The sequence below is a fragment of the Protopterus annectens genome, chromosome 2.part1 (assembly GCF_019279795.1).
Source record: "Protopterus annectens isolate FY-2018-M chromosome 2.part1, PAN1.0, whole genome shotgun sequence".
Taxonomy (NCBI): Eukaryota; Metazoa; Chordata; order Ceratodontiformes; family Protopteridae; genus Protopterus; species Protopterus annectens.
Genome location: NC_056729.1, coordinates 1,165,051,022 through 1,165,076,937, shown reverse-complemented (window position 1 = coordinate 1,165,076,937; position 25,916 = coordinate 1,165,051,022). Strand labels below are relative to the sequence as shown.

The 25,916-nt window shown below is 43.0% G+C and overlaps 1 protein-coding gene across 1 annotated transcript in view; it reads left to right on the top strand.

The window, feature by feature from the left end:
* Positions 1–25,916, top strand: part of GCFC2 (GC-rich sequence DNA-binding factor 2) — an 881,623-nt gene that overhangs the window by 582,691 nt on the left and 273,016 nt on the right. Inside the window, exon 9 of the mRNA XM_044062700.1 lies at positions 16,151–16,232. Within this exon, the coding sequence (XP_043918635.1) occupies positions 16,151–16,232 (82 nt within the window). The remainder of the gene's footprint in view (positions 1–16,150; positions 16,233–25,916) is intronic.

Sequence of the window (25,916 nt, the reverse complement as noted above, 5' to 3'; positions counted from 1 at the left end):
TGTATTTTCTTATTTTTTGGTGATTTTTTACGCTGCTTTTGGCTCTATTTTTGTGGTTGTTAATAATCTGAAGTTGTTAATCTTCTTCCAGTCATCACTGATGGGTTCGGTTCCGAGCCCTCGGAACCGAGTCGGCCTTATACCAAGCTTGTGTGCACCAAAAACTCTCGAGCTAAGCTGCTACAAACAATGCCCTTCACTCAGTTACCTCAGATCTTGTTTGCCGAGCTGCCATATAGCAGGGTTTCACCGAGCTCTCCAGCTAAGTGTTATATTTTTTCAAATTTTATAAGTATTTGTGAGTTCTTTTCTGTCAAATTATTATTTTTCTCTGTTTTCACACTCAGCTCTACCCACAGGTATCTTTTTTACCATACCATTGTTGGTATTTGCCCTTTTTACCCTTGTGTTATCCCCTGTGCCATTGCTGGTATTTCCCTCTCTCTCTAACTTTTCTTTCTAGTTAGCATTGTGTGTGTGTTGCTATTGTTATGTCTGAAAAGAAAGGGACTACGGGGTTTAAACACTGCTCTTCTTGCAGTGGTAAACTCCCGAATAGTGATCTTCATGAGGGATGTGTGTATTGTTTGGGGGTTCTGCACTTATCGTTGAAACCTCCCTGTGACATTTGTGCCAGCTTCAGTCAGCGGATGCTGAATGAAAGACGAAACAAGTTAATCCTCAAGGGCCTGCTTCCTTTTTCGGAGGCTATTTCTGCTTCGGAGGTCTCAGCCCCTCCTTCTGTGGACAAGAAACATCCTCGTTCTGGCCCCTCTTCACCTGCTGGTGATTAGGGGCAAGACTCATAAGCACAAAGCCCATAAGACTTCTAATGAGCATCAAATTCCCTCCTCTGTTCTGACCATCTCGGCTCCGAGTTTGGCTCCAGTGGTTCATACAGAAGTTGCTATGATCGCCTCGTCGACGCTGGTCCCGGCACCGATGACTACGGCTCCCACTGCAGCTTCGGTTCCGGTCAGTTTGCCTGCCTCTACCTCAGCACCGACGTCCCCCATCACCGCTTCGACAACATCTTCAGAGCCACTATTGACCTCCACCACAGCTGTGACTTCGGCTCCGAGCCCGTTCTTGGCTCCGATTATTCCCCTGCTGCCGGTTTTTAAACTGGAATCCTCTGTGCCATTTTTCAGTCCACCACGGACACAGTACTCCCAGTCTGTGGATCCATTTGCCGGACAAGCCTTCAGCCCCTTTTTGGACTGGCCAGATTCCCCCTTAGGGGCATCGATAAGGTCCACCAGGAGCCTATCTGAATCGGACGTGGTGCGTCTCTTTTATCAGCTGCTGACTACCAGGAGAATTACAAATTTTCCTAGAGCCAACCCCACTCCGGGTTTTGAATCCATTGCCCCGTCAACCCCCATGTATTCTCCTCCCTTGTTCCCCTCTATTCCGAGGCTCATATTTCCGACGTCTATGAGAGGACCCCTTGCCTTGGTGCTGACAACGACTGTGTCTGAGTCTCCACGGCCCCTTTGGGTGTTGGTTCTGTCGGAATCCACCCTCCCTCAAGCTCATGCTTGGGAGTTGAAGCCTTCAGTTCCGGCCATGGTTCCGGTTGTGTCACCAGTTCCAAGAGTGACTCTCACCCCGTTTTGCTTGAGGCTCCGTCCCCGGGAGCGGACCGCGTGGAGTGGGGTATGACTCCGGTTCCGAAATTGTCGTCTTCGGTTCCGGGCTCCCATTCCTCCTCAGGCGGGCCTGCTTTCCGGGTGATGGAGAGGGTGCTTGCTTTGAGCAATCCTCGTAAGTCAGAATTACCACCCATTCCCTCTGAGCTGCAGCTATCAAAGGCCACCCCCCCCCCCAAGACTCCGAGAATGCAAGACCCAGGAAACCCCAGTACAGGGTATTTCCCTTTCTGAGTCCTCTTCGGATGCTCCCACTGAAGAACCCCCTCGGAAATGGGCATGTAAGAGGAAATACATGGACTCCCTAGAGGAGTCCCTCACGGAAGACACTGACTACAATGATGGGTAAGGTCACCCCCTGACGATGTCTCATTTGGAGACATCCTGGAAATCCTGAAGCAGAGGAGTGACTGGAAGCCCTCCAACCCTTCCTCGGAGGAATCCGTATTCTTGCAGGCCTTGCGTTCTCGGCCCTCTACTTCGTGGGTGACCCCCCCCCCTTGCCGATGAGTTAGTTAAGCTCATTGTGTAGCGGGCATGGAAGAATCCCAACACCGTTGAGACCATCCCCAGGAGATCATGTAAGATACTCTCCCCTCCAGAGGATCAACCCCATTGGTCTAGAGGTTTGCCAGTAGACGCTACGGTGGTGGCAGCGGCCACGAAAAAGGACCTTGCGGAAGATAGTCCTACTGTCCACCCACCCAACAGAGAGTCCCGGGCGGTGGACAGGTTAGGGAAATGAGTTTTTGCTTCAGCGACCTTTGCTGTTAGGATTCTGAACTTTTTGGCACATTTTACGAGGCTCCAGAGAGATCTCATCATCGAGCTCTCTGGAACCCTCGTGGGGTCAAGTGTCGGATGGGGCACATGATAAAGTTGCTTCCCAACTTGCCACCCTAGAGTCAATTTCCAACTCATCCATGAGGTTGCTGTCCCACGCAATGGAAGGGGTGGCTAGAGCTGCGGGTGCAGGCATAGTTATGAGATGCCACGCCTGGATCCGCATTTGTGACCTCGCGGACTCCTTCAAGTCTCCCTTTTTAAACGCCCCTATCAAACCATCAGCTCTGTTCAGTTCTAAGGTCAAGGACACATTAGCCAGGTGCGAACAAGACAGGAAGACGTTGTCTGCCGTGGGTCTACATTTTTCCAAACCTCAACGATTCTTCTCCAGGAACCAGAGGAGTGGAAAGATGTGGCACAAAAAGTCTCAAGGTCCTTTCCGTGAGGCACATGGTGAGGACTCCCCGAGAGGCAGAGGGGGTTCCAGTAATAGAAGACACCCCTTTTGGGCCCAAGGGGATCCCCAAAATCAGGACTCCAGAGATTATTTCTTGAGAAGACTGTTTCAGCACTCCTGAAGCGCAGCTCGATTACTTTCCTCTGGAAGCAGTTGGAGCTCATTTCTCTCTGCACCTAGTTACCTGGCTCTCTATTTACAAACTATCAGTGGGTGCAGAGAATAATTTCCAGAGGCTGTCACATCCCCCTAATATCTTACCCAAGACCCTCGAAATCCCTTCCCAATGTTCCACCCAGTCAAAGGAAGGAGGCAGCTTCCGAAATAAGAAAGCTGTATCAAAAACGAGTCATCCAACAGGTCCCCCCAGACCAGTGCGGATCCGGTTTTTACTCAAGATTCTTTTAGTGCCAAAAAATAAACCCGGGGACTGGAGGCCCATTTTAGTTCTCAGCCAGCTAAACAAATCAGTGGTTTAGACCAAGTTCTGCATGGTCAGAATTCAATCCATCTTTCCTTTTCTTCGGGAGGGTATGTGGATGTGCTCGATAGACCTCTGGGATGCATATTACCACATCAAAATGGACAAACGCTCCAGGAGTCTCCTTCACTTCCGGCTGGGAGACAATCATTACCAATTCAGAGCCCTGCCATTCGGTCTCTCGACAGCCCCCAGAGTGTTCACAAAATGTCTAGCAGTGGTTACAGCTCATCTGAGACTTCAGCGATTCCAGGTGTTTCCGTATTTAGACAATTGGCTCCTCTCCGCCCCCACCAAGCGCCTCCTGGTCAGGGCCCTCAGCTACACTCTAGTACTAGCGGAGTTGCTGGGCATCATCATTCACTGTGAAAAATCCAACCTTCAACCCTCACAACAATTGGAATATATAGAGGCAGTATCAAACACTCAAACAAGTCTGGTCTCTCTTCCCTCTCACAGGCTTCCGAGATTAAGGGCACAGGTTCAAGTGATACTCTGTCGAAGAAAGGTGTCTGCAAGGGAAATTCTTCAGGCTCTGGGGTCTATGGCGGCAGCCATCCCAATTGTTCCCCTAGCCAGATTACATACGAGACTACTACAATGGCGCCTTCTGTCCCAGTGGATATCCAGTCTTCATCCCCTGACCTCACAGATTTTCATCACCAACTCCTGCAAACAAGATCTCCTGTGGTGGATGACTACAGACAAAAATCTTTGGTGTCGCCCCTTCCAGACTCCCCAACCCAGCACCATGGTGACGACGGATGCTTCCCTGATGGGGGGGGGGGCCACTTCCAGGGAAAGTCAGTCCAAGGTACGTGGTCCAGCATAGAGGTCAACTTGCATATCAGTGTCCTGGAGTTAAGAGCGGTGCTATTGGCATTGCAAGCATTCCATCCACTCCTTCCGTCAGGAATGATTGCTATCCAGTCAGACAACATGTCCATTGTCTGGTACATAAACAACAGGAGGGAATTCAAACTTCTACCCTCTTGCTCTCAAGCCATGAGAATTGGCAGTGGTGATGCTTCCAAACCGCAACATTATAACCCGGAGCTCCAGCGATTGCGGACAGGCTGAGCAGATGTATCCTTCGGGTCCTCACAAGTGGTCTGACCTGAGTGTGATGGCAGAAATCTTCAGCCATTGGGGCCAGCCATGCTGCGACCTTTTTGCCTCACCCTCGAACACAGAATGCAGCAGCTACTTTGCCCTCTTTCCCCCTCACAGGGAGTCACCGAGAGACGCTTTGACTCACGATTGGCCCACGGGTCTCCTTTATGCTTATCCTCCGATACCTTTGATCCCTCTTTTTCTAAGGAAAGCTATCCAGTTGAGAAGCAAAGTGATCCTAATTGCCCTGTTCTTGCCTCATCAAGTGTGGTTTCTCTTTCTCCGGCCTCACCTGTTACAACCTCCTTGGATCCTGGACACTCGTCAGAACCTCATATCTCACCCCCAAGGTCTGACTCCATTGAATCTTTCCACTCTCAAGCTGACGGCTTGGCTTCTCCACTTCCGTTAGTTGCCAGGCAGGAAATCCTGTCCTGATTTGTCCGTGATATTATCCTGGCCTCCCACAAACACCAGAAAACATTTCAAGGACAAATGGAAAAGATTCTCTAATCTGGTCACATGATCGGATGCTAAATCCAATGTTCTTCGTGTTTCACTGTTGCAGTCATTACATTTGGGTTATCTGCCTGCAGGTAGCCCTCAGCCAGCCTGAATGTCAAAGTCTTGGATTCCCGCGCTGATGCTGTCTCTTCTTCCATGACGCTGCAGGTACGATGCAGTTGATGCCATTACATCAGTCTTTCTTTGCTGTGCAGTGCCCAGCAGAAGTAGTTCGCAGCGTCGGTTGCAGTGACTCTGAAATTTTCGCCGAAGTTTCAGAACCAGTCTTCAAAGCTAAGTACCGCTGGAGATCCTTTTCTGCTCTTAACCGATGTCAGTAAAAGCTAACAATTGTCTTACCTGTAGAAAGCAAATACCTCATAAAGATTTTCATTCGTACTGCATTCCTTGCTTATTCAATCCCCGAACTATTCGTCGTCGGTCTGTTTTTGCAGCAAATGCTCTATGCTTTCATAACTATCCAGAAATGGCTTCGTGTTTCATCTAACCATCGATATCTTAAAAACATAAAGATAGAGACAGACTGTATAGTCCAAACTGCCGGAACATATTTCCGTTAGGCTTAGCTCACCTCCGGTGTCTCGTGAGGCACTTTCAAGAGTTCCCTGATACCCGCTTTTACTTCAAATTGCAGGCCTCTACTGAGACCCATTCGGAGTCTGGTATGCCACGAGATGCTCTTCTGATCAAGCGGAACCCGCGGATGTCTCTACCTGATGGGTCCGGAGCCGCTGTTCAGCAATCGCTTCTGAGGGCGCATTCAGGCCACAGATTTCAGAGCCAAACCCACGCCATCTTCTTCATCACACCAAAACTCCCACCCACGCCCAGAAAACCGACGTCTAAACAGCATGGTCAGGCCCATATGCTACAAAACAAATGCTAGAATGACTGAAGACCTTGGTTGCTTTTAATTAGGAAAGCCAGCCTCTAAGAGACCTAGATTCATTTCCTCTGATTCTTCAGATCAGATTCTGAAATTTCTGTTTTCCTGATTGGAACAGGATTTGCCCTTATCTACCTATGAGGTTTCTGATGCAGAGGATTCCATTCCCCTGTCACTCTTCAGAAGATTTTTCTTTGGTGGAACCTTGCATTTTAGGGAGTTACTCTTTTGACTGGGAAAGTCGATTACTCTGACTCAATAAGAGGCTTAGGGAATTCTTACTCCTCCTCAACACAGGCCTTAGCCATTCCTCCTGTTCTGGACATTGTAGATGATGCTCTTGGAATCTGTAGCCTGGCCCCAGACACTTTACCTCCAGCTCCCAGAAAACCTGACAGGTAATATAGGAGCACCTGACTCTGCTGTAAGTTCCTCTTCAAGAACTTGCCAAGGGTTCCAGAGGCTTACTCAAGTGACCAAAAGCATTAAGGCTACTGCCAAAACCCTACCTTTCTATTAGAGATTCCAGGCCTCACAGATGGGGTAAGAAGGTATACACTTTCTGCTACTTTAATATTAAGGTCTTAAATCACAGTTCTTTATATGTTAAAGTATCAGCAGCATTTTAAACAGAAAATTATGTTGATTCCTGACTGTGCTGAACATAAAGAATTACAGGATTTAATACATTCTGCTGAACAAGTTGGTAAACATACTTTGCATTGTGGTTTTGACCTTTAGAAGCATCTTGCAGGGTCAAGGTCACTGGGTCTGTACATAGAACGGGCCCCTTGGGAAGGGGGAAAACCTCCAAAGTTAAGGTAAATTATGGTTTTCCCCCAAACTTAAAAGAAAATTTAAAAATGAAAAACAAAATTTTCTTTATGATAAACGTAAAGTTTTTAAAAGCCTCCCAGATTTGGGGAAAATTGTTTAGTTTTTCCCTTTCCATTCCCTTTCCGTTTCTCCCCTCTGTTTTCTGGTCAGGCAGCCTTTTTGGGCCCGGGGTTTTTGGTTATAAACCAAAAAACCCCTTTTTTAATTGTTTTGGGTAATTAATTTCCCCATTTCTCTTTAAAACCCTTTTGTTTTGGTCCCTTTGGTGACTAAGCGGCACTTGGGTTAAATTCGGCTCACAAGTTTCTCTTAATTTTCCCTTAGTGTTCCTTCATTAAACACCAATTTTCCTTTAGGCCTTCACTTAATTGGAATCCTACATTCTTTTACTTTAAGCAACTTTCATTACTTCAATCCCTTTCTAATTTCCCATTTATAATTTCTTTTCCTTGATACTTTTCCAAATTTTCAATTTTCCTTAGCCAGTAATTGGGTTTGTAATGGTTTTAAATTTTAATAAAGAACAACCCTTTCCCTCAAGGTTCAATAAAGTGGAAATCAACCATTCCAACGGGTACCTCTACTAAAAAACTTGGAAATTTTGAAAAGGAACCTCAAAAAAATTTTCCAGTTACTTTCCCACCAAAAGCAACCAAACCTTAAATAAAACCCCACTGGGTTCAAATTTAAATCTATAAAAACACCTTCAAAAAATCCCAAAAAGTCCCAAACCAACACATAAACCCACAAAGTAGTTAAAGCACCGCCCTTCTTCCACCTGTATTGCCCTAGGTATTATTTCCAAAACCGTGCCCCACCATGTGAGAAGGCAAAGGTTTTTGGGCGGGTTTTCCCACATTAGCGTTGGAAATAAAGGCTCCCCCATGCCTCGTTTGACTTGCGTTAATTCCTGGTTTGGTATCAGGGCCCATAAGATTTAATCAAACCCGGGCGGTTACCCTGCCTTTCAGCATTTTAAATTTTTCCAAATGTGTTCCACTTAAAAAAAAGCCTTTTTAAAACCCTTTGGGTTTTTAAAAAGAGACGGTCCTGCAATGACAGCCGAAGCCACGGTTTTAAATGGCGCGAACCACCCTTTTTGGATATCAAAGGTTTGACCCCATACCTTTAGCAGCTCAAAAAAAACCCCAAATTTGCCAGGAAGAAAAAATGGGGTAAGCACCAGAAGCTTTAAACCATAATACACAAACCTCCATTGGGAAATGTTCAAATACAATGGTTAAGGTTCCAAACAAAACTAACATTATTTTTTTTGCCCCAAAAGGCACCACAAAGGGGGATTTCTAATAAAATTTCCACCTCCAGGTTGGTTACAATTGGAGAATCAGTCCTACACAAGACTTGTTTATTTATAATTCATCTCAAGAATTTCCTTCGGAATCCCAGGGCTTTCAAAAGGGAAACCTAAAGTTTCCCCGGAAACCTTAATTTTGGGATTAATCAAAATGAACGAAGCTTTTCCTCAACCCCCAAATAAACCTTACCCAAAGTTTCTAAAAAATAAAGTAAAACCTATTATTACAGGGGGAAAATTCTTTTTTGGGGGGAACCTATTCCCCAAAGGAAAATCCCTTTTAAAAAAAAATTAATTTTAAAGGGAATGTCAATCCCCCAAACCACGAATTGAAAAATTTAAAGCGAATTCACTTTTCCAAATAAATTTCAAGACCTGGTAACTTTTAATTATTAAAGTTCCTAGAAATTTTTGGGCAGGAAAAATTTTTTAAAAGAATTAAACAAAATTTTTTTAATTTGCAAAAAAAAAAAAGAAAGCCCATCTTTTTTCCCTTTGTCTTTTTTTAAAATTTTTATCCCTAAAATTCCAGCGGTAAAAAAAAAGGAACCAAGCCATTTTGGCCATTAGTTAAAAGGGTTCAACCCAAACTTGGGGTTCCCGGGTGATTCAACGGCAAATGACCGCTCCTTTTTCCAACAGGTGGCAAAATTTTCACCTTCCCCAGGCATTTTCCTCATCCCAAAAAATCAGCAGTATTTCCCCTTTTTCCGGGAACGGGGCCTTTTGACCAGTTTGGCCCACAGGTCTCCTTTATGCTTATCCTCCGATACCTTTGATCCCTCTTTTTCTAAGGAAAGCTATCAAGTTGAGAAGCAAAATGATCCTAATTGCCCTTTTCTGGCCTCGTCAAGTGTGGTTTCTCTTCCTCCGGCCTCACCTGTTACAACCTCCTTGGATCCTGGACACTCGTCAGGACCTCATATCTCACCCCCAAGGGCTGACTTCACTGAATCTTTCCACTCTAAAGCTGACGGCTTGGCTTCTCCACTTCCGTTAGTTGCCAGGCAGGAAATCCTCTCCTCATTTGTCCGTGATATCCTGGCCTCCCACAAACACCAGAAAACTTTTCAAGGACAAATGGAAAAGATTTTCTAATCTGGTCACATGATCAGATGCTAAATCCGATGTTCTTCGTGTTTCACTGTTGCAGTCATTACATTTGCTATTCGCCCGCAGGTGGCTCCTCAGCCAGCCTGAATGTCAAAGTCTTGATTCTGCATTGATGTTGTCTTTCCATGACGCTAGGTCGCTAGGGTATAAAATATGCAGCTGATATTACATCAGTCTTTCATTGCCACAGCCCAAAGCAGAAGCAGTTCATGGGCGCCGGCTCATTTAATTTTAAATTTTCTGTTTTGAGTTTAGAACCGGTCTTTCAAAAAGCTTGGCACCTGTAGGGGGATCCTTTTTGCTCTAACCCATGTCAGTAAAAGCTACTTAATTGTCTTACCTAGAAAGCAAATAATTTCATAAAGATTTTCATTCGTATTGCATTCCTTGCTTATTCAATCCCCCGAACTATCTGTCACGGGTTCATTTTTTGTTAAATTATTTTGGTGCTTGGTATAACTATTCAGAAATGGTCAAAGCCATCTGACTATTGACATTCTGAAAAATATAAAGATAGAGACAGATCATAGGTCCAAACTGCCGATAACACTCTCCATAGGCTAGTCGCTGTCCTCTCTGGTACTAGTGAGGTGCTTTCAGAGTCTCTCGATAATTCGTGATTAAATTCACAGGTCTTCATTGAGACCCATTCGAGTCCGTATGCTACGTAGATGCTTCTTCGACTATGGAACTTATGGATGTCTCACTTGATGGGTCCGGAGCCTGTTCAGGCAATCGCTTCGAAGGTGCATTCAGGTCATAGATTTGCACACTAACGCCTATCTTCTTCATCATGCATAAACTCGACCCACGCCTAGAAAACCTATCGCCCAAACAGCACATGGTCAGCCCATATGCTTACAAAACAAATGCTTAGAATGACTGAAGACCTTATTACTTTAATTAGGGAAAGCCAGCCTTCCCCCTCTAAGAGACCTAGATCTGAAGAATCAGAAGGAAAATCAGATCAGGATTCTGAAATTTCTGTTTATTCTGATTACCAGGATTTGCCCTTATCTACCTATGAGGTTTGACAGAGAGGGATTCCATTCCCCTCCTTGCTTCCCCTTCAGAAGATTTTTCTTTGGTGGAACTGTATACTTTAGAAAGCATTTCACTGGGGAAAGCCAGGATTACTTGACTCCAATAAGAGGCTTAGGAATTCTTACTCCTCCCTCACCACAGGCCTTTAGCTATCCCTCCTGTTCTGGACATTGTAGATGTGATGCCCTTCTTGGAATCTAGCCTGGCCCCAGACACTTTACCTCCAGCTCCTAGAAAACCTGACTGGTATTATAGAGTACCTGACTCACAGTTCCTCTTCAAGAATCCTGCTGCGGTCCAGAGGCCATTTCCCAAGGACCAAAAATATTACATATTTACAAACCTATCCCTTCTGATAGAGATTCCAGGCCTTGGCCAGATGGGGTAAGAAGGATAATTTCTGCTACTTTTGGGCTATTAAGGCCTTAATTGCTGTGTTTCATGTTAAAGTATCAGCAGCATTTAGGGACTACTTAAACAGAAAATGATGTTGATTCCTGACTGTGCTGAAATATAAAGAATTACAGGATTTAATGTATTCTGTTGAACAAGTTGAAACATATTTCTTTGTATTGTGGTTTTTGACTTCTTAGAAGCATCTTGTGGCTGCTGTCACTGGTTCAGAAGCATAGAAGGCATGCTTGGTGTAAGGAGCAAAACTGCCAGATCATGTTAAAGCTAAATTACTGGATGCTCCCTTAAATCAAGACTGCCTGTTTGGCAGCAGAGCAGAAGAAGGTCTTAAAAAGATGGAAGAAAAAGCTAAATCTATGCAAACTGTTAAAAGATTTCCTGCAAGTACAGCCTCCCATATTTAGTAGGCATTGTCCTTCTAAGAATTGGTCCTTTCCAGTCTCTTCCAAGTTTTCTGTCCAAAACCTATGAACAGCAGACCACCTAGGCTACAGTCTCAGGGTACACACAGGCCTAAGCAGTGGGAGACTCCCACTTCCAAAGCTGGAAGTAGTAAGACACCCCCCTATGGAAAAATGTCACAATGACTTAACCTTAACCCTTCCAAGCTTTGCTTAGCTGCCTGATCCCTTAGGGGGGAAAGCTCACACTGCATGCAAAAAACTGGGAACTCATTACCCAGGACAAATGGGTTTTAAATATAGTTTCCCAAGGATACAGATTCCACTTCCACACCTTACCAACCCCAAACGGTTGGCCAGACCTACCCCCAAGTCAGTGGGCAGAGGCTCAACAGCAGGTTCTCTCTCTTCTAAGTATCAGGGCTATTCAACCTGTCCCAGCAGAAGAAAGGGGACAAGGTTTTTACTCGACTTTTCCTGGTACCCAGAAAAGACAGCTCCTGGCGTCCTGTCCTGCACCTCTCTATTCTAAACACCTTTTTGGTAATTCCAAAATTCAAAATGCTAACACTTCATCAGCTGCTTCTTATGCTAGGCAAAGATGCCTGGTTGGCAACCTTAGACTTAAAGGAAGCTTACTTGCACATTCCAATAAGGGAATCTTGCAGGAAATACCTATGCTTTAGAGCAAGTTCCCTGCACTTCCCTTTGGCTTATCTACTGCGCCCAGGGTATTCACAAAGTGTCTAGCTCCAGCCATTACATTTTGCAGGCAGAGAAATATTCAAATATACCCATACCTGAATGATTGTCTAATTCAGGCAGAAAGCCTGGACATGCTATTAAAACATCTGGCATTTGTAAAGAAACTTCTAACCTTGCTGGGGTACACCATAAATGAAAAGAAATCTCATCTGGTACCCTGCCTACAGATTGTATTACTGGGAGCAAGCTTGAACACATCTTTCCAGATGGCTTACCTCACACCAGAGAAACAAGTTTATTTGGCAGCATACTTCAAACTACTGGCCACAAAGACCCAGCTATCTGCAAGGAAAATTTTGCAAGCCCTGGGGTTCATGGCATCTTTCATTCTACTAATTCCATATGCAAGACTGCATATGAGGAAACTACAATGGTATCTAAAAGGCCTATGGTGTCAACATTCTCAGGACCTGGAATCAATGATTCCTATCATTCCTTGTATAAAGACAGAGTTCATTTGGTGGGCAGAGGCCTGCCACCTCAACAAGGGGCTCCCTTTCAACCTACCCCCTGCCGCCCAAACCCTGACTACAGACACATCAGACTATGCATTGCAGGGGGGCTCACTTGGCAGGGCAGTGCATTCAGGGCAAATGGAACCCAAGTCAGATGCACCTGCATATCAACCAAAAAGAAATGTTAGCTGTACAGAATTCCCTGACAACCTTCAAAGACAACATCCTTCCAGGACAATTATTGATAAAGACAGACAACACCACAGTTATGTGGTACATAAACAAGCAGGGAGGAACCCACTCATACCCTCTCTGCAGACTAGCCATGGCTCTGTTGAACACAGCCTTGAGCTACCAAGTTCACCTAAAAGCTCTATTCCTGCCAGGCCAGCTAAATTCATTGGCAGGCGACCTAAGCAGAAATCTCATGGACCCACACAAATGGAAACTGGAACCAAAAATATTAAACCTGTTGACGAACAAATAGGAGACTCCAGAGATAGACCTGTTTGCCTCCCCTCAGAACTACCAATTGGACAAATTCTGCATAAGGACTCCCCACAATCAAGCTTGGAAAGTGGATGCCCTGTCCTTCCCCTGGCAAAGCCTCTCAGTTTATGCCTTTCCCCCTCTGCCTCTCCTCTCGAAGGTTCTGCTAAAGATCAAATAGGACAAGCCAAGGACAATACTGATTGCACCAGACTGGCCTCGCCAGCACTGGTACCCCCCTCTTGCACAGTATGGTACTGCTGAAGCTATGGCACCTATCTCAGACACCTTCCCTACTGTCCCAGCAGGTGGACCAGATTCTGCACCCTCAGCTTCAAACCTTGAACCTTGCAGCCTGGCTAATTCCTTCAGCTCTCCAATAGCATCTCTCAGTAAGCAGGTGCTAGATGTCATTCTGGGAGCAAGAAGGCCTAGTACTAGAAAATCCTATGCTGAAAAGTGGAAAAGATACTGTTCCTGGAGCCAGACTCAGGGGATGGGCACAATGGTGCCCAGCTTACCTCATATTCTTCAGTACTTAACAGAAGTGCTCCACAAGGGCCTATCCTTCTCGTCAATTAAAATTCATGCCTCTGCCTTTTCAGCACATTATAATACTGAACCTCTCCTCTTCTCTCACAGCCTGCTAAAGCAATTCCTCAGAGGGGCTAAAAATTTAAGACCCCCCCCCCCGGCGAGCCCCTACTCCAGCCTGGGACCTTAACTTTGTATTGGAAAAGCTCACTCTCCCTCCATTTGAACCAGCTGCAACTGCGGAGATGAAATTCCTTTCTTGGAAAACAGCCTTCCTTCTAGCCATCACTTCAGCAAGAAGAGTGTCTGAATTACAGGCCATCATGGCAGTGGAGCTCTTCATTATATTCCATCCAGACAGGGTTTCCCTCAGGACCAATCCTTCCTTTATGCCCAAGGTGGTGTCTAGTGTGGCCCTAAATCAGTCCCTTCATTTGCCTACATTTTTCCCTAATCCACAAAACAAAGGAGAACGAATACTGCACTCCTTTGACGTGCACAGACAACTTAGATTTTATTTGGACAGGACTAAGCCTCTCAGAAAATCTGAACAGCTGCTAGTTGGCTTTGCTGCAGGGGCAGAAGGGAAGGCCATTTAAAAGCAAACCATTTCTAAATGGATAGCCCATTGCATTAATTTCTGCTATAAGCACCATGGAAAACCTACCCCACAGGGGATAAGATCATATTCCACCAGGGCTGCATCTACCTCTACAGCCTTTCTCAGAGGGGTCCCTACCAGGGACATCCTAGAAGCTGCTACCTGGAGCTCTGTACATACCTTCACCAAGCATTACCACATGCCCATTTTTTCTAATTCCAGAGCTGGTTTTGCCACTGCAGTCTTGCAGGGCTTAATAGCTGGCCCTAATGATCTTTAACTTCCTCCTCCCTTCCTTAGCTTTGGCAATCAACCCAAATGTAATGACTGCAACAGTGAAACATGAAGAACATAGTACAGTTGTGTACACTTACCATAAATGTAGATGTTCGAGTGTATTCACTGTTGCAGTCCTGGTTACCCTCCCTCCAGCCCTCTGACTTCTCTTGACTCTACCTTTGCTTCTTGTTTTAAGCTTTCTGGTGTATTTGCTTTTTGATGGAGGTGTAACATATCATATAATTGCTTCCCATTGTAGGGGCACCTGACATCTGGGGTAAGAAAAACTGATGTAATGGTGTCAGCTGCATGTTTTATACCCCTGATGTCATGGAAGAAGAGACAGCATCCAAAGCAGGAATCCAAGACTTTGATATTCAGGTCGGCTGAGAGCTACTTGCAGGCAGGTAACCCAAATGTAATGACTGCAACAGTGAATACACTCGAACATCTACATTTATGGTAAGTGTACACAACTGTACTATCTCTACTCCCATAGCTACTATTCTTCATTACCTTTGAGTTGTTTGACAGTGGTGCATCAGCTTCCACCATTCGAGTCCATTTAACACCTATTTCTAACTTCCATAATGGTTCGGATGGAGTCCCGCTTATTTCCACCTGACTTTGCAAGACCTTCCTCAAGGGAATTTTCCATAGCAGACCTCCTATCAGATGACCGGTGGAGGCATGTAATCTTTCCCGGGTTCTCCAGTCTCTCTCTACCCCCTTTTGAACCTGCTGCATCATGTGATCTAAAATTCCTGTCATGGAAATCCTTGTTTTTGGTGGCAGTCACTTCAGCCTTATGCATTCAGAGTCCCTATCTGATCTTCCATAGGGACAGAGTATCACTTCGTACTAATCCATCCTTTCTTCCCAAAGTGGTTTCCGACTTTTCTATTAACCAGTCCATTGAGCTCCCTGTATTCTTTTCAAATTATTCAAACAAGGGAGAATACTGCCTGCATTCATTAGATGTTCATAGACAACTACGTTTCTACCTGGACAGAACTAAGTCCCTTCACAAGTCGGATTAACTTTTAATTTCCTTTTCTGGTCCTAGAATGGGGTGTGCAATATCTAAAGTTACTTTGTCAAAATGGCTCAGGGATTGCATTACCTTCTAATATTCGCTTACGAATTAATCTAAGCCTGCTCAAATCAAATCTCACTCAACTGGGGCTATTGCAGCTTCTGTTGCCTTCCACTCTAGAGCCTCCATGGAAATCAACTGTGCAGCAGCCATTTGGGCTAAACCTCATACCTTCATCAAGCATTACAAATTGGATCTGATCTCCAGGGGAAGAGCGGCCTTTGGCTCAATGGTTCTCTGGAATGTTCTTCCATAAAGGCCACCCAGGTTCTCCAAATAGCTTGGGATTCTGTCCCATCAGTGATGAATAGGAAGAAGATTAACAACTTCAGATAAAGAAGTTATGTCTTACCATAACGTTCCATGTGAGTTGTTGATCTTCCAGTCACCACACCCTCCCACTGACCCCCACCAAAGGCTCCTGGCAGATCTTCTGGGTCTTTGTGGTGTTTCACGGTTTCTGCGCAGAGATGGCCTCTGACGTCCTGTTTCTTCTATATGTTGCATGCAGACTCGATCTGAGGTAACTGAGTGAAGGGCATTGTGGGTAGCAGCTTAGCTTGAGAGTGTTTGGTGCACGCAAGCTTGGTATAAGGCCAACCCGGTTCCGAGGGCTCGGAACCGAACCCATCAGTGATGACTGGAAGAAGATCAACAACTCAGATGGAATGTTATGGTAAGACATAGCTTCTTTTTTCTGTGTAACTAAGTACCGTGTGTGTGCGTGTTTGTGTTTTTTTTTTCCTGGCATCAAGAAGATTGTATCATCTTATAACATGGAACTGACAGCTGTCAAATTTAACATGTTTAATGTTATACACTTGTAAAAGGGTTCTTAGTTCTTAAATCTATTTTTATATATTACTTGGTGCATACTGACTTAGTTATTTTACTGATCTTTTTCCAGATACTACTGGGTCATTCTCTTCTGGCCTTGATGGACATGATGATAAAGCACAAAACCTTCTTGAAGCATGCTGGAGTAGAAGGTAGTAGTTAAATGAAGGAAACTTATGTATGGAAAAATACAGCATTGTTTGTTTAATAACTGAGTTTTTTAACTTGCCGTGTTGTTTATTTTTTGTCTCATATCGCTTCCCTTTGCCTATTTGTGGAGGAATGTAAAGTATCAAAGAAAATCTCTGGGCAAAAAAGTGTAGTCATTGAAACGTAGCAAACTGTGCTACTTATAAAAAGGAGCAAATCTTATTTTCAGGGGCTGTTGGCAGCTAGTAAGGGCAGAGATTTTAACTTCTGAGTTTTTTGTATTTTCTAGCTGCTGCACTCGGTGAGATGTTACACTGTGCTGATTCACTTTGCGATGTCACACACCAACTTAAATCCTTCCTATCAAAAATGTGGCCCATAACCGATATATGGAAATTAAAGTGTGATGTTCAAGAAACATGGTGAATCTTTACATTCTCTGTAATACATAATTAGGAGCTGCACCCTCACACTTCTGCCACATAAGTATATACCACATAAGTATTCCAACTCCATGCCTGGCTTCATGGCATAGAGTAATAAAGCCATGGCTATGATGTGGACTAACCAAGTTTGAGTACAAGATTGATCATGAGAAGGGTCTGGGTGTAGAGCATGAATGTGGGTTGGACATTGCTGACTCTGCCAAACTGGCGGAAAGACTAGTAGTCCCAGTCTCTTGTTACTGTTACAAATGTTTACTGGCACTAGAAATACAGTTTAGTCTGGGGACATGGGCTTGATCATCCTCTCTGGTGATTATAGCCCTTGATATATTTACCAGCTGGTTTAAATTTAAAACCATTAATTGTAATTTCACCCATCTTACATATCTGAAGAGCAGGTCCTCAAAGCCGTATCCAATGCAAAGAACACCACGTCTGTGGGACCAGATGACATCCCAGGCTGTCTTCTAAACAGGCTAAAACATGAACTAGCATCACCACTAAAGTACCCTTTTCAATCATAGTCTAACCACAGGCTTTGTTCCTGTGGAATGGAGAACAGCTACAGTTATTCCCCTCCACAAAGGTGGCTTAGCAACAGACCCAGGGAATTATAGACCCATAAGCCTGACCAGCCTCATCTGTAAGGCCATGGAACATATCATTGTGGACCTTATAAATAAAGACATAGATGACCTCCAAATCCTTGATCCTACCCAATTTGGCTTCATGAAAGGCAGATCCTGCTTGTTAAATCTGGTGGATTTTTTTGAAAGTGTGACCAAGGCCATTGATGAGGGCAGATCTGTGCACATAGCATACCTCGACTTGGCAAAGGCTTTCAACACAATCCCACATTCAGGCATTACCTATAAACTTAGCAAACTGAATGTAAATCCCTTCATTGTTAGATGGGTTGCCAACTGGTTCACAAGCCAGACACACTGTCAAAGTAGGTGACTCCACATCAACCAGCAGACCTGTTACCAGTGGGGTGCCACAGGGGTCAGTGCTGGGCCCCCCTACTGTTTGGTATATACTTCTTAGAAGTTCAGGTCAAAACTAAAGGGTTGTGGCTGATCAAGTTTGCAGACTACTGCAAACTATGTGCAATAATTGAATCCCCAAATTATGTCAGTATACTCCAGGAGGATCTCACACAGACCAACGACTGGTGTATTAGTCACGGTCTCAAACTGAATGCAAAGCAATGCATCATCATTCCCTTTGGCACAAACTATGTCCCTTCATACTATCAAATCAACAGCAATACCCTAAGTACCCATGAAGTGGTAAGGGACCTGGGATCACAGGTTGACTGCAACCTTAATTGCAACCACCACGTGTCTACCGTTGTAAGGAAAGCTTTCCACATAGTTCACTTGATTAGTAAACACATCGCCTCGAGAGCAAAAGAAGTTATAACTCCCCCTGTGTTCGGCACTTATTCAACCCATAATTGAGTATAACGCTCCATTTGGTATGTATCATACTAAGCACCTGCAGCATTTAGGGAGACCTCGAAGTTTCTAATAAAGAAGATCAAGGGCCTCCAGCATGTGCCTTAAACGGACCGACTAAAGTCCCTGACACAATACTCCATATTGTATAGACTTCTTAGGGGAGGCGTATGCCTGGCCTACAGGGCAACCCAAGACTCAAGCCTAATGAACTTACTGCATATCCATAAATCAAATGGGTGTAGGGCTGTGCCCCTTCCAGAGACTTAAGTATAGGACATGCTGGAGGGATAGATTTATCTCCCAGCAACTGCTACATCTTTGGGACAGGCTACCAATTCACGTGAAACAGAGCACCTTTATGGCATTGTTCAGGAGGAACCTGGATGAGTGGCTGGGGCACCATAAATTCTTACCAGGGATAGCACTCACAACCCTCTTGGACTTGGGCAGTCATCACTAAATGCAGTCTTGGGTATTGACTAGTACTTCTACAGTATTACATTGGGTGGAAACGGCTACGCTTAAAGTGACCTCTGGGTTGATAGCCTAATAATCTCCTATGATCTTTGTACATATCGGGCCAGAGAATTTTTGTGGCTTAGCATTTGAAACTGATAGACTGATGATATTTCTGGAACTGTGTAACAAAAAGAAGGACATTTATCCATGGAACAATTAATGTTTTTCTGATAGTAATTTGAACATTAAAAAAAATTTATTTTGCAGTTTAAAACTGATGAACTGGAAGAAGATGATAAAAAATGCATGCAGGGTCTTTGTGAAACTATTGGTAATATCGTGAAAGAGAGATGACAAAAACTTACGGAATGGAGAGTGGAGGATGGAAGCTGTTTTGAAATGTGAAAGAAAAACATGGTGAAACACAAAGTGTTACTTTTGTGGGTGGTCACAGGTGGACATTAAGATATGCTGGCTAGCTTAAGTCATGTTTATTTTCTGGGGACTTTTCTCATTTAATTAATGATTGTGACTTTTCTGGGGGCTTTTCTCATGTAATTAATGATTGTGACAAAGTACAGTGTAACCAGTGTGGTTAGAAAGAACATATAGGAAGACGGTGTGCACCTGTATGCAGGATCTAGTTAAAAAAAGACACTTGGATGGATTGTCAGAGCAAACAGTTACTAATGAAAAAGAAGGAGAAAGGGAAGAAAACCTAAATGAGAAAGGACAAGAGCCTTGGGGAAAAGGTGAACTAGGTAAAGAAGAAACTGTAGAAGAAGAAAAAAAAATGTGGAGTGGTAAAATGAGAGGAGAGGGTGCCCACAGGAAGAAAGGTCAGGAGAAAAGAGTGATACTAATATATTTTTTAGTTTTAGCCAGTGAAAAGTCTGATTCTGAGGATCAAAGATTATTTGTAAATAAACCCAGGAAAATGGTCAGTTGTGGAAAGAGTAAAAATAAGAAAATGAAAACCTAAAACATTTTCCTCTAAACGTAAAAGGAAGGAAAAGCATTGACTTTAGAGTACTGTCAGTAAATGTTGACAGTATTATTAACACTGAAAGAAGGACAGGGATACTGGAATGCTGTGCTGAATGTGATTTGGATGTTATTCTATTAGGGGATACAACATTCCTGACAAGTGAAGAAAGACTGCAAACAGAAAATTGTGGGGGTGGAAATAAAATATGGGACTTGGGAAGTGAACGTTGTTCTGGAATGCTGTGTTGTGTAAAAACAATGAAAGTATTATATGGAATATTGGTTAACTGTTCTGGATGTGATATGGACTGAACACATTTATAAAATTATAGCATTATATGCATTTATTACAAGCAAGGAGACAAGAAAATCTGTTTTCATCAAATATTAGACCATGTAGTGGTTAACTTGAAAATTATAGTTGCAGGGTACTTTGTGATTTAAGGGTAGAATGAAAAAGAAAGGGAATATTTAAAAAAGTACAAGAAATGATAACGTGGTAAATTAACTGTGTGGAACAAAAGTCAATGGACTTTATAGAATGGGCACCTGGATCTGAAATTATTTTGTATTATGGGAAGCTTTGGGGGTAGCAGATGGTGTTACAGTTGTGACAGGTTTTTCAGACCATGTAGAAATATGGATGAAGGTGATGGAAAAAAGGAGTATATTAAAATAGGAAAAGGAATTAAGAGACTAAATGAGAGATTATGGGATTAAATTGGGGAGTGGGGAGTATCACAGTTATGGAAGGATCATATAACCATGAAGGACTTCTGTAAAAACTGGTCTGATTGGTGGATTGAATTTAAAAAAGTATAAAGAGTGTTTTTTTCAATCGCAGCATAATGAAAGAAAGGAAGAGAAAGTGAAGTATGGGAAATGTGGCATGTATTAGAGAATTTAGAGAATAATACAAGAGAGTGTTATGATATGGAAAAAGAAATATATAAAAGAAATTGAGAAAGAATTAAGGCAGTACTGTTTAGGCATAAATATTGTTTACAAAGGAGAAGGGAGGAGGTGTCTGCATATCTGGTGAAGTAGTAAAGGAGAATATTAGTATTAATGAGGAAAATTAAAAATATAAAAGGAGAGGTAAAACAAAACAAGATAATTGAGTATTGTAGTACAGCATCTGGAAATTATGTATTAGAGTAAAAAGGAAGAAGGAACCAAAGTAAGGTTTCCTGTTATGTTTGGTTTCCAGTTCACCTCATTGTACTTGGGCATCAGTGCTGCAGCTAGTATTTCCACCAAACGCATGTCTACAATTTTTGCACATCTGAGTTTACTAGGTATCCACCTTTCTCAATGTCTGGATAATTTTCTAATGCAGGCATGCTTTATGTAGGAATTGCTGAAGGCACTACAGTACACCATACATTGCTTCTTGTGCCTAGGGATTATCTGGAGCCTCCAAATCTCCAGCATGCAAACTTCATATCACATAGCATGTATAGGAGCCTTCTTAGAAGCAAAGGCATAAGTATTTCCTCTATGACAAAATATTCCCATTAAGTCACTTCTGTCAGAAGGCCTTCCCAAAAAATGCTTCCCGTCTACCTGAATGTTCCTGAGAGTCCTGAGGTTCTTGGTAGCCTTTGTGATATTTCAGAATTTTGTGGAACAAGTGACTTCCCTTACCACTTTCTCAGAACAGAATTAATTTGGTAGCCAATTGAAGTAGAAGGCAGCATAGGCTGTCCCTTCTGATAATCAGAATAAGGCCAGAAGTTGACTACATGTGCCTCTTATTATGCTGGGGGCATACATGCTGCAGTTCAAAGTGCAGGACAGATAGCTCAGAAGGTTGAGAAATTTATATATGTAAATTAAGGAGATAATAGCTATTTTTAGTGCCCTTCAGGCCTTCCGGTCACTGCTCATACCCAGTGCCCTACAGACATCAGCAGACTATACCACAGTCATGTAGTATATCAGCAATAAGGACAACATTCACTCTTACCCTTTCTGCAGGGTCATAGTGAAACTTTGAGAGCAATCTGTCATTTCAAGTATTCTTGTGCAGAATTAGTTATGTTCCCAGACAGCAAAACACAATAAAGTACTACCTGAGCAGGTAGGATGCTGGTATGAATGGATGTTGGCTGGACAGAAACATTTCTAAAGATCACAACAAGGTGGAACAGTTTATTAAGAAGGATCAGGAATTCTCTGGCTAACAGGTGGATATACAGTAAAGATGCAAGCTAGAAATGAAAATTAGAATGCATGCAGTAGTGGAAAGAAAAAAAAATTAAAATAGCTTTGAGTTGAAAGGGTGTTTGATGTAGAACTGAAGGTAAATTATTTAAATTGTATGTAGTTCTTAGTGTTATTAAGTGCTGTGTATTGTTGATACTGAATCAAGTTAATCTCTCCAAAAAAGTGGGGTATTCTAAATGTAAGTTCATTTGCAACTCAGTGCAACAGTCAGTTGAGAAAATTCTGTTCACAGACCCTCTGCTAAGCAGACATAGTAACTACTGGTACCTTCTCTTTCCCTTAGAACTGTAGTCTGCTTTTTGTCTATCTTTGGCTCCAATGTTTCCAGGGGTTTTGGTAAAAGCAGAAAAGGAAAAGGCATGACAACTTAATAGCAGCAAACTGGCTAATGCGCCCCTGTTGTCTTACCTCATGCACTTGGTCTTAGAGGATCCATTATCTCTCCCATTTTATTGCATCATCTTTGTCCAGCATAAAGCAACATTTACTTAACCCAGACATTGTCTTCTTAGTCAAGGCCTGGAGTAGTTCATCTTATCATCTTGCATTCACTTATTCTGTCCTCATGTAGTACACATAGGTATATGGCAGAAAGAAGGAAGGGAGAGACAGAACTAGCCGTACTGAGCAAAGATAGGAGGGAGATCATAGAAGACTGGGAAAAGCAGAGGTACTGTATGAATACTTTTCTTTAAGCAATGGGAGGGTGCCATGCTGGGAAGGATACCAGGTAGAATGGAGAGAACATTGAAGAGGTACCAGGCTAGAGAGTGAAGAGGTTCAGAGGAAACTGGCTGCTGGTAGGGAGGACAAAGGAGAAAGAACTAGATGGGCTGCCTCTGACTCCTCAGACGCCTGGACAGTGTGGTGGCAAACCCCTATTGGACATGTGCAGCAGATCACTGGCTAGTGCATATGTGCCAGACAACTGGAAGACTGCAGTTGTACTTTTGGACAAGGGGGAACAGAAAAAAATCTGGGGAATAACAGCGCCTAGAAATTTAACAAAACTGCAGGCAAAGTAGTAGAGACTGGCCTGATAGAAAGGTTTGTGGCATTTCTTATTTTTACTTTTTTATTTATTTATGTTTGTTAATTGGGCTGCATGGACTGGACCAATGACCCTTCAACCATAACCCAGCTGCTGAAACATGAAACAATTTACAGATACATGTATACAAAACAAATGAAATACATTTAAATTCAAAGCCAAAAACACTTATAGTAAAGTATAAACAAGCAAGTTAAATGAAAAATGCATTTACAATGGCAAAAGCACTGATAATAGAGATGAAATAAAAACCTTAACACCAACAGAAAGAACACTTGCTAGCAAGAGAGTGCACTTACATGATATATTTCTAGAAAACAACTATGTCCAGGACAGCAACCAAAATGTGATAATAACCAGAAGGCACTGTCATTTAAAACTAAGTCAGTTTTATAAGTGGTTATAGGTGAATTTCGCAGGGGAGTACCTAATAGAGATAAAATAAACATCTTAACACCAACAGAAAGAACACTTACTAGCAAGAGAGTACACTTACATAATATATTTCTAGAAAACAACCATGTCTGGGACAGCAACCAAAATGTGATAACCAGAAGACACTGTCATTTAAAACTTAGTTTTATAAGTGGATTATAGGTGAATTTCACAGGGGAGTACCTGTAAATAAAGAGCTAACTTACTAGGTGACAAATGCTCACTAGCGTAGGTTTCAGCTCTTTGATTAAGCTCACTGATTTGAAACTCTGTTAATGGACTTTACTATAGAAAATCACCACAAGTGTGATTTGTTTGGGTGCACCAGGAGTGATTCAGTGTCTGTGATGATTGCTCTTTTTCTCCACAGTTTTGTGTCTGTGGAATTACTTTGCGTAAGTAAGGAGGTTGTAGATCCCCTTGGAAAAAATGCTTACTTTTGTTGCCTTATTCCAGTTGAATTTCTGATGAGTTGAAATCAGAGTTTTGCATCCTTATTGTGTTAAACATGAAACATAGGAGAACCCAATAAAAGTCTTCCTGGACTTCAGCAAGGCCTAAAAGACTACATGGCAATCTCCAAGTGTAGTACCTCGCAGGATGTGCAGTAGCAAATCCCCCAAACATGCCTCCAGGCCGGACTAGTCAGCAGCGGCATGAATATTCATTTGTGGACGGTAGGGGATGTCATTAATACTGAGTACCTGTAGAAACACAAGAAGCTATGGTTATAAAATTATTAAAATACAGCTATTATTATAGAATTACAGAACCTGCGTAACTCCAACAACACTCTGAATTAAGAAATTCATCAACCATTTGCTATAAAAAAACTGCAACAAGACTCTGTTTATTTATATAGAATACCATTTCATTTTATCGGCTGGAAATGTTTCCCGAAGAGGGTAGCACACTGTTGCATAGCACTTCTTCAGATCTGTGCAGAAGCGAGGGGTGTGGGAGGTGCAGGGGCACCCCTGAAAAAAGAGAAAAGGTAATAATTTCTACAAGGATGTAGTTCATTGTGTGCATGAATATTTAGCAGTTTACATGACGTGACATGTGAATTAGCATGCCTGTCAGCCTTCCTCGATTTCCCCACCCATTTGGCGTGCCAATCATTGATGGCACGCCCAGAGCTGCACAGAACTAAGTGTGAGGTACTACCCTTGGAGATTACTAACTAGATTGTTAAATGATTTGATACTGGGGTTTACGGTGGAAGGGATAGTGTCAGGAATTAGAAAAGTGACTTGTGCTATAACGTGCTTGTTCTGGGAGCGGTACTTTTCAGTGTGTTTATCTCTGACATAAGTGAGGGAACAGAGAACAAGGTCAGTGCCAGCAGATGGCAGAAAGACAGGTACAGCAGCATGGGAATGGGTGGAAGAGTCGGAAAAGATGGGCAGAAGGGTGACAGTTGAGATTCAGTGTAAACAGATGCAGAGTACTGCACAACTTTGGTGTGAAGTATCAACAGGGAGGAAATGGGACTGATAGCAACAGAGCAGGAAGATGATCTGATAGCAGAACAAGAGGGTAGTGACAGCAGTATACAGAATGCAGGGGTATACCATCAGGGGGCTAGATTCCAGAAGTAAAGAGGCAATACTTCCACTCTGCAGAGCCTTGGTCAGACTGTACCTTGAGAACATTGTCAGGTTCTGGAGGTCGTCTAAGGAAAAAGACCTCAGACTTCTGTATTGATTTAAAAGGATAAGTACCACAAAGTATTAATAACATGGAAGGAAAGGAATATGACCAGATGATATAAAAACTACAGCTGGACTTGCTTAAGACCAGAAAATAATGGGAGGAGTGACATGATCTTGTTGCACAAGATTATTTCAGGGAGAGGTGAAGGGGTAATTCTGAACAGGAAAGACAGAGGAGAAGGAGGGGACACAGGCCGCAGTTTATAGGGACTAATGTCTCTCAGGATCTCCAGAAGTAATGTTTCACAGAAAGGTGTGTGTAGTCATGGAGTGGACTGCCAGAATAGGGGGTGGAGTCCAAGGAGGTATTCAAGAATGTGTGGGATAGAGGAGAAAATGTATGAGAGTATATGGTAGGGATTGAGGGGAAGTAGAATATTTAAGCACTTAAAAGGGTAGACTAGGAAGGCTTATTGTCTTCTTCTGCAGATATGGAGTAATGTAGTACTAGAATCCTGAAGACCAGGCACCAAAAAAGACATAGTTACCCAAGAGGAACAGATTTTCAGTTTGGTGTAGCAGGAAGTAGCTGGACCAGCAGCCTTTTCTTCTTTTAATTCTCTCAGTATCATTCTTTGATCAAGTTCTGGCTAATGGCTCTGTTAAAGTGCATTGTTTAGCATTTTAACCTGTTTGTTTTTTACCCTCTGTCTGTATCAACTCTGCTGTGCAGCTCAAGGATGCTCAGCTTCTCAACCTGGAATCTGAATTTCATGTGGGAGGAGCTTGCTCCTCCCACCCTTTTAACTTAGAAGTTTGTTACCTTAAAAATATTTCTTGGAAGACTCTTTCTTAGTCGCCAACCATCAGCTCAACTAGAAGGATTTCAGAGCTGCAGGTCATGAAGTGCAGAAAGAGAGAAAATTACACTTTTTTTTCACCAAGACAGGGTATCACTCAG